The sequence below is a fragment of the Tamandua tetradactyla genome, chromosome 5 (genome assembly GCF_023851605.1).
Source record: "Tamandua tetradactyla isolate mTamTet1 chromosome 5, mTamTet1.pri, whole genome shotgun sequence".
NCBI lineage: Eukaryota > Metazoa > Chordata > Mammalia > Pilosa > Myrmecophagidae > Tamandua > Tamandua tetradactyla.
The window spans coordinates 194,872,256-194,886,484 of NC_135331.1; the positions used below are offsets into that span (position 1 = coordinate 194,872,256).

Sequence of the window (14,229 nt, forward strand, 5' to 3'; positions counted from 1 at the left end):
AAGAGGGAACCACTTTGGAAAACGCTCAGAACCAACAGAACTAGTAGAGACCCCACAGCCCTTTGGAGATGAAGAAAGAAAATGCCCCCAGGGGAGCTTCATGAAACAAGAAGCTGGGAGAGAAAGCTAACAGATGTTAACATGTTCGCCATGTGCCTTTCCAGTGGAGAGAAAAACCCCAAACATTATCGACCTTCTTGAGCCAAGGTATCTTTTGCTGGACACCTAGGTTTGGACATTTTCATGGCCTCTAAGTTTGCAACTTCAGTAAAATTTCCTTTTTAAAAAGCAAAAAAAAAACCAAAACCAAAACAAGAAAGACATCCATTTACAATAGCAACTAGAAGAGTCAAGTATCTAGGAATAAATCTAATCAAGGATGTAAAGGACTGGTACACAGAAAACTACAAAATATTGCTAAAAAAAATCAAAGATGACTTAAATAAACAGAAAGAAATACTGTGTTCATGGACTAGAAGACTAAATATTGTTAAGATGTCAATTCTACCCAAAGCCATTTACGGATTCAATGCAATCCCAAACAAAATTCCAATAATCTTTGCAGAAATGGAAAAGCCAATCATCAAATTCATATGGAAGAGTAAGGGGCCCTGAATGGCCAAAGCTATCTTGAAACAGAACAATGAAATTGGAAGACTCACACTTCCCAACCTAAATAGCCTGGTACAGGGCACAAGGACAGACATATAGACCAATAGAATTGAATTCAGAAATCAACCCTCAAATTTACGTTCAACTTATTTTTGACAAGGGAGCAAAGACAACTTAATTTGTAAAAAACAGTCTCTTTAACATATGGGGCTGAAAAAATTGGATATCAACTGCAAAGAATGATGGTGGACCCTAACTCACACATTATAAGAAAATGAACTCAAGATAGATCAGAGACCTAAAGATAAGAGCCAGATCTATGAAACTCCTAGAAGAAAATGTAGGGAAGCATCTTTAATCTTCTGTTAAGTAACAGTTTCTTAGACTTTACACCCAAAGCAGAAGCAACAAAAGAAAAAATAGATAAATGTAACCTGATCTAAATTAAAAACACTTGTGCCTCAGTGGAACAGGAAATTTATTGAGAGGCTCTGTGGAGGGGATCTGAAGTCCCCCAGTCTGTTTGGGGAGGACAAGGGAAGATCTTTTATAGCAGAGGTGGGTTTTGGTGGGCGTGAGAACTGGCAGGCCTCAATGGACTTCATCATAAAAGTAAAATAACAACCTACACAATCGGAGAAAATATTTGGAAACCACTATCTGTTAAGGGTTTAATATCCAGAATATAGAAGGAAATCCTTCAACTCAACAATAAAAAGAAACAACCCAGTTTAAAAATGGGCAAAAGACTTGAATAAACATTTCTCCAAAGGAAATATATAAATGGCCAAAAAGCAGTGAAAAGATACTCAACATCAAGTCATTAAGGAAATGCAAATCAAAACCATTTCATACCCAGTAGAATAGCTACTATTAAACAATCAGAAAATTGCAAGTATTGGAGAGGATGTGGAGAAAGAGAAACTCATTTAGTGTTGATGGGAATGTAAAATAGTGCAGTAGCTGTGCAAGACAGTTTGGCAGCTCCTCAGAAAGTTAAGTATAGAATTATCATATGATCCTCCTCTAGGGATATACCCCAAAGAATTGAAAGCAGGGACTCAAACAGACATTTGCACACTGATATTCAGTGGCATTACTCATAATTTCTAAAAGATGGAAGCAACCCATGTGTCTATCAACTGACTAATGAGTAAACAAAATGTGTTATATACATTCAATGGAATATTATTCAGGTGTAAAAAGGAATGAAGCTCTGATACATGTGACACCATGGATGCACCCTGAAGACATCATGTTGAGTGAAATAAGCCAGATGCAAAAGGACAAGTATTATATCATCTGACTAAAATGAAATAGTTAAAATAAGCAAACTCGTAGAGTCAGAATCTAAAATAAAGGTTATCGGCGGATGGGGAGTTAAGGCTTAAAGAGTACAGAGTTTCTATTTGGGACGATGGAAAAGTTTTTATAATGGATGGTGGTGATGGTAGCACAACATTGTGAACATAATTAACAGCACTGAATTATATATTTAAATGTGGTTAAAAGGGGAAATTTTAGGTTACTAGAATAAAAATTAATAAAAAAAAAATCCATGGAACTGCACAGTAGTGAACGCTATATATTATACCTTGGGCTATATAGTTCCTCATACAATGATGAAAATGTGCTTTACCAACTGGAACAGCGGCACCACATCAATGCAAGGTGTTAACAACAGGGTAATAAAGGCATACCTTGTTTTAATGTGCTTTACAGACATTGCATTTTTTGCAAATTAAAGATTTGTAGCAACCCTGCATCAAACAAATCTATTAATGTCATTTTTGCAATGGCATGTACTCACTTTACGTCTCTGTCACATTTTAGTTAAGGTACGCACATTGTGTTTTTTGGACTTAAAGCTATTGCACACTTAAAAGACTACAGTATAGTATAAACATAACTTTTATATGCACTGGAAAACAAAAAAATTCACGTGCCTTGCTTTATTGTGATATTTGCTTTATTACAGTGGTCTGGAACCAAACCTGCAGTATCTACAAGGTGCACCTATCTACAGAAATTTTGCATTTTATGCATGATTTTTCTGTATACCCACAACCTCCCTAATTTAAGAAAAAAAGAAAAAAAGAGAGGGGGAAGAAAGATGCTGATAAGAAAGGAAAGATCCTGTACAGAACACAGAAATGGAAGAAAAGAAGTAAAGAGTAGAGGAAAAGGGGAAACAAGAAAGCAGAAAAGATGAAAAAATAATAAAGTAAATAAAGGATGGAAAAAAAGAGAAGAGACGTTAGCGGTGAACTAGAAGAATCTGTAAGAATCTGCCATGTGGGGAGCTGCTGGGTCAAAGGAACCGATAATAATTAAAACAGTGATGATGATGACTGCACAGTGCTAAGCACTGCACAGCTAAGTGAAAATTATTTCCAATCATCCCAACAATCCTAAAAGTTTAAATTATCATTCCCATTTACGGTAAGCCAATTCAAAGGGCTCAGAGCTGAGTGCAGAGTACACAGAAGTCATACAGGTAGTGATTCACTGACTAACTGAATGACCTACTGTTCTAGTCTGCTAGCTGCTGGAATGCAATATACCAGAAACAGAATGGTTTTTAAAATGGGGGATTTAATAAGTTGCAGATTTACAGTTCTAGGGCTGAGAAAATGTCTCAATTAAGTCTACAGAAATGTCCAATTTAAGGCATCCAGGGAAAGATACCTTGGTTCAAGAAGTCCGATGAAGTTCAATGTTTCTCTCTCAGCTGGAAAGGCACATGGCGAACATGGCAGCATCTGCTGGATTTCTTGAGGATCTACAAAAGGGACTCTCTCCAAAATGTCTCCTCTTTTAAAGGATTCCAGTAAGCAACTCCACCTCCAATGGGTGGAGACACACCTCCACGGAAACAATCAAAATGCTCCCACCCAGCAATACTGAATGAGGATTAAAGGACATGGCTTTTCTGGTGTCCACCACAGATTCAAACTGGCACACCTACTAAGGAACTATCCTGACTCGCACAGCTGACAGACGGCAGAACTGGGGCTCAGACCCCTTCTCTCTGTACCCTTTCCCTCATCTTTCTTGGAGCTTGGGGAGGTAACACATCCCTGTGTTTCAGAAGGCCAGAACCCAGGGTGGCAATGCATTCTGGAAAGTGACTCTTCCAGGCCCCAGGTTCACAGCACCCCCAGGCCACCCTGCTCTTTGGTCTCTAGGATGAAGGGTGTCTGCGGTCTGGGCTGCCTAAGTCTAAAGGTGTGTTTAAAATGGTGGAAATATTAGAGGCCAGGAAAATATGGAGTAAAATGTCACCCAGCAGCTAAAAAACAAAACGTTACCCAGTGGAAAATGATAAGTTTGTGGAAAACTACCAGTAAGTATTTAAAACATTCACTCGCAAGTGTAGAATTAGAAAATTAGAAGACAGATGTGGTAGAGGAGAGAGTTTTAGACAGAAGGCCAAAGCCTTAAACTTTAAGAAGCTCTGCCTCTTTTGAGCCTGGCAAATCACTTACATTCTCTGGATATAGTTTTCCTAACTTTTGAGGGTGTTGGACAAGAAGATTTTGGAATTCGAACATTTTACAATTCCAAGTTTCTAGAAGCTTGTTCAGAGACAAGGTTAGACCATCACACAAGACTTGAGGACACAGGAGACACTGAGAAGACTGTGCGCGGTTGCAGGCTGTTCCACCGTCCCCACTAAACTCACCCTCTGACACTCACCACTAGCGTCCCGAGGCTGGAGCTCTGGAGGTTCACGTTTCAGGACGGTTCCCCCAGGCAGGAGCTGGAGGCGCTGACACTCCAGAGAGGCTCCTGGACATTCTGTCACCACCAGACCCATGTCCTGTCCTTGAATGGAGACGGAGGCCTGGGGACAAAAGACTCACCTTGAAAAGCTGTCTTGGAGGGAACTACAGTTAACGGCAGTTAGGAACATGCCCAAGGAAACACAGGACAAGCCTCTATTCCATCCTTTAAGGAAACAGGGAGGATGACAGAGAAGCAAGGCAGCCGGTCAGCCATGGGGCACATAGGGCGGCACACCACTAAGAGCCAGGCCCTGCTTCAGGTGCCAGGGAGACCGAGGCAGAAGAGAAGTACAAGACAGATGAAGAATCCTTGACCAGAGCAAACAAAACGCAAAAACCCACAAGAATGAAGTTTAATGAGGAATGGGATATGTACCCTGTCTCAAAGGGTCTCCCACAGATAACTTGTTAATTGCAGGTGGGAAATAGTAACCTTATAGTGGAGTGACATCTGACAGATATACCCCAAATCATCAGAAATGGGGCAAATCATCATCATGTGCTTTCTGACAGAACGCACCAAGGATGACACTGCGCCACTTCTGTGATATTCTAGCCAAAATGTACAAATTTTCTCTCATCATGAGAAAATTTAAGATAAACCCAAGCTTAGAGATGTTCTACAAAATAACTGGCCTACACCCTTCAAAAACGACAATGTTATGACAGACAAAGAAAGACTGTGGAACTGTGCCAGATTAGAGGAGACCAAAGAGACGCAATGGGGGTGGTTACCATACACATCATTGGGGTAACATGCTGAAACTTGGACAAGGACTATAATTCAGATGATAGTATCATAACAGTTTTAACTTCCTTAAACTTGATAACTGTATTCTAATTATATAAGAGAATGTCCTGTTCTTAGGAAATTCACACCAAAGTGTTTATAGTGGTGATATCTGCAACTAACTCAAACAGTACAGGAAAAACAAAGCGTGCACGTATACACATGCAGAGAGAGAGCGCATGCAAGGAAGGGGACATGGAGAAACAAACATTAGCTGGGTGCAGGGTATACAGGAGTTCTCTGTATACATGGGAAGACAAATGTTCCCCATGTCCTCCCACACCACCATATACCATCTCTCATCACCTGCTGGCCTGTATCTCCAAGTTCTGTCTCTAGAGTCTCCAGCGCGGTCACTGCCTCCTCTCCACTCTGTGGACGAGAGGTCTGTACATGGGCCTGCAGCTCCTCGGGCAGGATGGCCAGGAACTGCTCAAGCACCAGCAGCTCCAAAATGTGCTCTTTGGTGTGGATCTCCGGTTGCAGCCACTGATGGCAAAGTTGCTCAAGTTGGGCCAGAGCCTCACGGGGACCAGAAACCTCCTGGTAGCAGAACTGCCGGAAGCGCAGGCGGCAAAGCTCCTGAATGTGGGAGCTGCTTTCCTGCAAGCCACACACCTGCTCCCACAAGGGATCTTCCTCTTTCACCTTCATGCAGCCTTCATCTCCAGGAATGGGGACTGACAAAGCTTCATTCATGTTGAACTTAGATGGGAAGAAAAGGTTCACTTAGCTGTGCTCTATGCTTCAGTAATGGTCTTCCAAATGGGTATCTGAGGATGGGAAAATAATAATAGCTTTAAATTTTCTACGTAAAATACCACTAATAACTTTGTCCCCATATTAGGTCATGCTTGAAAACTGAGTATGCTTGCCTACATTACCAGTGAAATTAATTGGAAACGCATCTTGAGCCCTAAGAGGTCCAGCCCAGAGGCAGGAGAGCTTGAGCAGCTTCCACTTCAGCTGGGAAAGGCAGGTAACTGCCCACAGAAGAGCCAGATGGCTGCCCTCCTAGACAGGTACTACTCTCAAGGCCATTTTCTCTGTTTGAAACCACCAAGTTCTGTGTATCTCTCAGTGAACATCTTAAACGAAATGTGTCCAAAGATGACTGAAACAATACCTTCTATCTCCAAACACCTCATGTTGAGTTTTCATCATTCCTCTCGTCAAGAGGCCAGGCTATTTCCACTCCCCCTAAATCTGTGCCTGTGACTCGCTTTGACCAACAGAATGTAACAGAAGGGACACTGTAAGAAGAAGTGGCTTTGGAGTTCTTGGCACACTGTCATTAGATTACCATGCTATGAAGAAGCTCAAGCCGTCCCTCCCTGTGGACGAGGTCAAGTGGATGAGAACCAGAGCCCAAAGGGGGCCAGTCCAGCTGATCCACCAGCTGAAGGAAACCAGAGAGAACCCTGTGAGAGTAGCATTGGGACTGCCAAGTCAACTCAAAGAATTCTGAGAATAAACTGATGTTGTCTTAAGTGCCCATGTTTTGGGTTTTTCTTTATTATTATTTTTATTAATTTTAATATAACAATAGATAGTTGACACAGTAGGCATGCTTCAAATTCTTTTATGCTCTCTTCCCACTTTCTCTTTTGTGATCTCATCAATCCCAGTCTTACATCTCTATTCCAAGAATATGCCTATCTTTGGCTCCAGCTTGCCTTTCACACTCTAGCTCCACATCTCAGAATGCCAGCAGGATGGCTGCAGCTGCAGGCCTCTCTTGCTCCACTATTTCAACACATCCCAAACTGAGTTCACAGTCCCAGCCAGCCGTACTTGCTCTGTATTTCTCCATTTTCACCGACACTCGGGCTTGAAGCCAGCCCCAATATTCAATCATTCTGCATGCCATAAATTCTTTCTCAAAAATGCTTCTTGCAACCACTCCTGCCTTTTTGTAATTTCCTTATTACTATTACACCCACTACTGAAATAATTTTCTGTGGTAGTCCTGCCTACGCTCCAACTGCTGTTACCAGAATATTACTTCCTAAAGTATAATTCTGACGTAATCAAAGGAAAAAAAAAGCTTTCAACTGCTCCTCCCTGAACTCTTTCAAACTCTTTGGGAGGCACCTAGAGACCTGACCGTCAGGTTTTTGCTCGCGGGTCCCTCACTACCCCTGTACTGGCCCTTTCCCGGCGACGGGTGGACCCCGGAACCACAAGGTCCGGGTTCAGGGAGGCCACGGCCCTCCACGCCCCCCGCCACTGCCGACTGGGCCCTGTTTCTCCACCCGCCTGCTGGGGGACGGCCACGAGGCCCGAGGGCCCCCGTCTCCACGCGCCGCGCCTCTGCCAGCCCCTGGGCGCACCAGCCGCAAAGACCCGACAGGTGGGCGCCGTCCCGCGCTTCTCCCCGGCTCACCCTACAGGTAACGGGCCCCGACCCCTCCCGGACCGCCCCCCCCGCGGCCCACGGCCCACGCCCCGCCCCCCGGCACTCCCCGCGCCTGAGCCCCAGGGCCGCGGGTCCTCGGCCGGCCTCTCGAGGGCAGCCCTTACCTGGCTGCCGACGACCGCGTGGGCTCAGGAGCAGCGCCGAGCCGAACCCGCCACGCCCGCGGCGCGCAGGGCTGCGAGGCGTCCCACCGAGGAGGTGCCGCCGCTCCAGCCCCGCGCTGGGCGCGCCACCCCGCCGCCCCGCTCCCGCCCACCTCGGCCCGCAGGCCAGACCCGCGCCCAAGCCGCCGCAGCGTCCCGCCCGCCCCGCGCCTCTCTAGCAGCTCGGCCGCTCGTCTCGCTGGTCCCGAGGCCGCCGCGGCCGCAGGGGGCGCCAGGTCGGCTTCCGAGCGCTGGTGGGCCGCGTTCCTCCAGCCAGTGCTGCCCGCCATCCGGCCCTCCTTCGCACTAGAGTGTGAATGACTGGCAGTCCAGGTGCGCAGCTGGCGGCGGGACCAGCTGAGCCGTGCAGGGCCGCGGGGTGGAGGGCTTGGGATGCCCGCAGCCCACCTCCGGCCCACCTCTCTTGGCAGCCCCAACCTAGGCCCACCTCGTCTGCCCAAGCATCTCTCTTCTTTATGTAAGTCATTCCAATTAAACATTTTCAAGATGAAAAGTTAAAACTAAGTCCCTGTCTTTGGGGCCCTGAAGGCTAGTGCGAGAGACAGATCGTAAATTAATAATTGCAATACAGCAAGTAGCACGAATTAATTTTTTAATTAAATATACCTTTTATATATGAACAGTGTAAATTCAAATAGCATAGTGATTATAAAATGAAAAATAAGCATCACACTCCCCATAACCATTGCTAATAGTCTGTATATTTTTCCAGGACATTATCTGCCACACAGTGGTGTTACCAGACAAAGGCAGTGGATTCTTTTGCCTGATGCGTTCAAATGACCAGTTCCTGAGATACCAGAGTCTCAAAGAGAAAACGTTTATTACTAGGTGTGTATTAGAAGATTAGATGGCCTATCAATCCAAAAATCTGTCTCTTTGAACAGCAGTAATGCTGATACTTTTATACAATTAAAAGATGAGCAGTTTTAAGATAATTAGTATAACAGCCCTAGCGGATATAATTAAAGGTGATTTTCCATGCACAGATTGATTACATACTTAAGTCACTGAACATATGTGTAAGAAAATAGCAGCCTTACTATGATAATGGGCATGATTTTTAAGATTAAATTGAGGTATAGGTGACCTGTAGGTTAAAGTCTAAGCTACTTGGCATGTCAGGTGGGCCCATTTTGCTTAGATCCAGTCTCGGTTATCGAGATAATTTTGGACTTGGGGTGGGTTAGTTCTGGGCTGACCCAAGGCCCTTCATTAATAAACATCAGGGACTGTCTTTAGTAATTACAAGACTCTAAAGTTGAAAAACTGGATAAATGGGTTCAAATGAAGGTTAGTCACTAGGTTTTTACAATCACAAGGAACACAAGATCAAGGCTATACCATCAGAGAGCGAGGCAGCTGGATTACAACTTAGAGATTTTAGGTATTTCCCTTTCTATTCCAACACACCAGAAAGCAAAAAGGAATATCTATAATGATTCACTATCAAAATATCCCTTAAATCCTAATTTCTCAGTTATATTAGCACTCAAAAATTATTTAATGCCCATGAGTATGACTACTAAATCATTATATTGATACTTCTTTTAGTCTCTCCTTCTTAGAGCAGCTAGGACATACCTGAAACTGTGGAACTGTAACCCAATTTAACTACTTATTAAAATGTAGTCTGAAATTTACCACTTAATATTTGTCCTCTGAAATTTATCACAATAACAAATATATATTTATTCTGTAACTATTTGTTAAAATGTTGTGCCAGTTTGAAACTGTTGTGTACCCCAGAAAAGCCATGTTCTGTAATCCTCATTCAACACTGCTGGGTGGGACGTTTTGATTAGGTGGTTTCCATGGAGATGTGCCCCCATCCATTCAAGGTGGAAACACTTACTGGACTCCTTTAAGAAGGAACCATTTTGGAAAAAGCTTTGGTGCTAACAGAGTGGACAGAGTCAGCATGAGACCCAGACATCTGGAGATGCAGAAGGAAAATGTCCCCAGGGAAGCTGAAACCAGAAGCTAAAGACGCCAGTAGATGCCAGTCACGTGCCTTCCCAGCTGACAGAGGTGTTCAGGATCCACTGGCCTTTCTTTTGAGTCAAGTTGTCTTTCTGTGGATGCCTTTGTTTGGACATTTTTATAGCCAACTTAATAAATTTCCTTTTTAAAAGCTGTTCATTTCTGTTATATTGCATTCTGGCAGCTTTAAAAACCAAAACAAATGCAGTCTGAAATTTGTCACTTCTTTGCATATGTTACATTTCACCAAAAAAAAAAGTTTAAAAATATTTTAGAGAATAAGTACATTCACTAAAGTTTAAAAAGCATAATAGTTGGAGAATATGACTGCCCTAGCTTCCCTCAGCAGTCTACTCTTTGTGCTTTGTTCCTGGGACATTAGCCAGACCTTCTCAGTTCTGCTCACGAGAGTAAGACAACAGGAGACACCAAGAGCATCCTGTAACCCCGTGAATCAGCAGCTCCCCCTCAAATGGCAAGAGCCTGACATTCCTGAGGATCAGCTAAGAAAAGTGTCATGAAGACCCTACATGTAACAGCTTGCACATCGATATCTAAAGCTAATCACTAAAGCTGGAACAAGACATACTTGAGACAACGCAGGATCAAATATTTGCTCATGCTTTCCTCATGAAGCTCCAAAGTCATCGTTGACCTGACAAGAATGTATCATGTGGGCATTACTTAGTTTTATTTTTTACCCCTACCCCTTTTCCCTTTCCCTATAAAAACCCTAATCTACATTTCCACTTTGAACTGGTTTTGGGAAGATTCCTCCAGTTCTTTGCAAAGTGCACATGCGATAAATCATCTTCATATGTGCTTCTCATTTGTAGCGCCAGGTCAGGTGGGCCCATCTAGGGAAAGGGCCATGCTTATGGTAACATTATATCTATACATTTTTTTTTTTTTCATTTTTTGCATGGGCAGGTACTGGGAATTGAACCCAGGTCTCTGACAAGGCAGGCGAGAACTCTGCCTGCTGAGCCACCGTGGCCTGCCCAATTTACATTTTAAAACGATTATGGGATTCCCAAAATAATGGCAACTTTGCCATTTTTTTCAGTGAAAATAACTTGGAGATCTTTCCATACCAGTTTATTCTTTAACCACTAGTGTTCTTATTGTATGTGTGTACCATAATTTAATTAACGTCCCTATTGAAGTATGCTTAGGTATATTTTTTCTTTATAAAAAATGTTGCAGGGATACCATTGACTATCCTTATATTCTTTTATCAGTAAATTTCTGGGATAACTGATTGGTTAAGGACATGTTCATTAAAAAATTTTATACACAGGGTGGCTATTTAAGTTTTGAGGGCACCACAGTAAAAGGAGACTTTAATAGAAAAATCAGCAAAGGAAGCCAACATAGTTGTCTACAGTATCAGAATTAAAAATGACCAATGAGCATGCAGAAGGATGTAATCTTGTAGACCCTGTTGTTGCCAATTAGCCCATTTCCCTTTACAAAGATTTTAATTGTAAATTTAATTTTAGTTTACTTCCTCTCCCTTATTTTATGGTTCACAACACTGTTGCAATGTGCCAGCCTTGTCTTTTTTTCTGTCCCTTGTCAGCTTAGTCTCTTTACTTGTTATCTTATGTTAAATGATTTACAACACTGAAAACTGTAACTAATGCTTACCCAGGCTCTTCAAAGAACCTCTTAGACTTATATTAAACTAAATACAATACTGCTGTAACCTGTAATAGTGCTTATCCTAACTCTTCAAAATACTTCTTAGGCATATTTTAGTTCTGTAAACTGTTAACTAATGCTGACCCCCAGTTCTGGTCAGTTTTCAGGTCTGTGCTTGCATACTTCCAATGAATCATAACCAATCAATAAATAAATGTCAGTGTCTCTGTCTCCATTCCCCTTTGTCTAATCCCATAAAAACCCCAAACCCTTATGACTCAGAGAGAGAAAGATCTGAGGCTTTTTTGCCTCTGCTTTGCTCCATAGCCTGCTCTATAATGAAACTTTCTTTCTTTAAAATCCTGGTGCCAACTGTATGTAACAAAGGCATTATGCAAAACTAAATGTCAACAGGCAGGGGGTGGGAAAGGGGTATGGATTGTTTGTGGAAGAAAAGGAAATGTCTTCAGATTGAGTATGGTGGGGAAGACATGTCTATACACTTAAGTTGGATTGTATGATGTGTGAATAAACCTTTAAAAATGGACAGAGCATTTCTTTTTCTGGAGTGATGCAAATGTTCTAAAAAATGATCATGGTGATAAATGCACAACCATGTGATAATATTGTGAGCCACTGATTGTACACCACTTAAGGAATATTCTATATTAAAGAATGTTTGCATGTTAAGATTGATCAATAAAAATATGTATTAAAAAATATATGAGAGAGAAACAAGTGCTAGAGAAAATTCAGAGAAAGAGGTGCACCTATTCACTATCAGTAGGGAAATGAGAGGTGCCGCCCCTTGGAGGGCAGTGTGGTGGTTCCACAGAGGCTAGGGGTGGGATTGCCATATGATCCTGAAACCCCACTGCTCAGTATATACCTGGAGGAACCGAGTGTGGGGACACGAGTGGACATCTGCACACTGGTGTTTATGGCAGCAGTGTTCCCAATTCACAATGGATGGAGGTGGCCTAAGGGCACAGTGACATAGGAATGGAAGGGGGAACTGTGGTGTTTACATGCAGTGGATTACTGAGCAGCCTCAAGAAGGAATAAAATTGTGAGGCATGCAGCTAGGTGAATGAATATTTACAGCTGTATGTTGAATGAAATGTCAGAAATAAAAAGACAAATATTATCATGCTTCAAGCATATGGACTAACTATAATATAAAAATTGGCAAACTAAAGTCAAGAGCATGGGTTACCAGGTTGGGACTTATTGTAAAGGGTCCTAGATCTTATAGCTGTCACATATATTCAGGAGGTTTAACTGTTAATTCTAAATACTGAGCTGTTAGTATATAACATGGTCTTTACCTGAGACTCAGAGTTAGAACTCTGAAGCTATGAAAGTCAGCAGTACCCCATACAGGAGTCATTTCTCTTTAAAAAGTTGAAAAAGTGATCAGACTTCAACTAAAGATATGAAAGAAGCTCATCTGGATAGGACTAAGGTATATCAGAAGACTGGGTAAAGGATGGTATCATCCATATGTAAAAACTTCAACTTCTGTTTGAGACTAAAGGGAGAGAAGTTTATTTGGTGCAAAATTTATATTTTGGGTAGTGCATTTCCTAATTTAACTTGTATGGTCACTTTGGTTGAACACCATGAGTACATGGAATCTTGAATAGGGAGTGAAATTTTGTTGGTTTGTCCAAGTTAGTGTGATGCCCTGATAAATCCCAGAGTGATCTGAGCAGTGAATAAAGAAGTATTTGCAAAGTCCCCTTGGGAGAATGGGGAGAAAGGAGGAAATATTCAGCTTCCCCATTTGGAGAATTTCTGATATTCTTGCAAGCAGTGCGGACAACCAAATCAATAGGCTAAGCCCTCTATCTTAGGGTTCAATATGAAACTTCTTCCTGCAAAGGACAGGCTAAGCCTACTTAAAATTAGGCCTAAGAGCCACCCCCAGAGAACCTCTTTTGTTGCTCAAATGTGGCCTCTCTAAGCCAAGTCAGCAGGTGTTGCCCTCCTCCCTACATAGGACACAACCCCCAGGGATGTAAATCTCCCTGGCAGAGTGGGACAGAAATCCCGGCCTCAAGAGATTTGAGAAAGCCTTCTTGACCAAAAGGGGGAAGAGAGAAGTAAGACAGTCTCAGTGGCTGAGATTTCAGAGTCACGAGGTTATCCTTATGCATTATATAGATGTCCCTTTTTAGTTTATGGTGTATTGGAGTGGGTGGAGGGAAGTATCTGAAACTGTACAGCTGTGTTCCAAGATCCTTGAAGATGATTGTATAAAGATATAATATTTACAATAGGACTACATGATTGTGAAAACACACTCCAGCCTCCCTTTTCTAAGTTCTGGCTTATGATATTTGTGCTGCAGTGATTTACACTAAGGCTGCGAAGAGTGCTACCTCAACTGAGAATCTGAATCCCTTCTGCCTTCTGTGCACACTTTGCGCATGATGGCTGGAGCTTCAGCAGTGTTCAAGGATCATAAGACCTTGAGAACTAAAGGTAGGCAATGGATGGAGCAGAAAGGCAGAGGCCTGGGTTCCCAGTAACCAGGGAACCACCTTACCAGTTCTGGGCTCCTCACCTCAAGACTTTTTTTTTTTTGAGAGAAAATTAAACTTTTATTAAGTCACTCTTACCCTTTTATTAAATCATATGCAGCTGAACCTAGTCCTCTTCAACACATGAGGGCTCCCCACAATCTGCTCATACCCATGGCAGGCTGAGATGCCTTCTCCAGACAGGAGTATCCTACACAGCCACCGCCACTCCACAGGTGAGGTTTATCATCCTGGTGGTGTGTTCCAGAGCGGAGTAACTGTTCTCATCATTATCATGACATTC

The 14,229-nt window shown here is 42.7% G+C and overlaps 1 protein-coding gene and 1 long non-coding RNA gene across 5 annotated transcripts in view; one reads left to right on the plus strand and one right to left on the minus strand.

The window, feature by feature from the left end:
* PGBD1 (piggyBac transposable element derived 1) overlaps positions 1-14,229 on the minus strand; it is a 39,897-nt gene that overhangs the window by 20,941 nt on the left and 4,727 nt on the right. For 2 of the 4 annotated variants that reach the window (XM_077162926.1, XM_077162927.1), the window contains exons 2-3: positions 5,497-5,963; positions 4,312-4,459 (exon numbers count right to left, since the gene is read on the minus strand). In XM_077162926.1, the coding sequence (XP_077019041.1) occupies positions 4,312-4,459; positions 5,497-5,889 (541 nt within the window). In that variant the 5' untranslated portion in view covers positions 5,890-5,963. Of the gene's footprint in view, positions 1-4,311; positions 4,460-5,496; positions 5,964-7,713; positions 7,791-14,024; position 14,229 lie in introns of those variants that run through there. The other 2 variants (XM_077162925.1, XM_077162928.1) reach the window with 2 other exon arrangements.
* Positions 8,047-12,076, plus strand: LOC143685219 (uncharacterized). Its single transcript, XR_013176471.1, has 3 exons — positions 8,047-8,230; positions 8,486-8,604; positions 9,579-12,076. It is a non-coding gene; the product is annotated as an uncharacterized LOC143685219 (long non-coding RNA).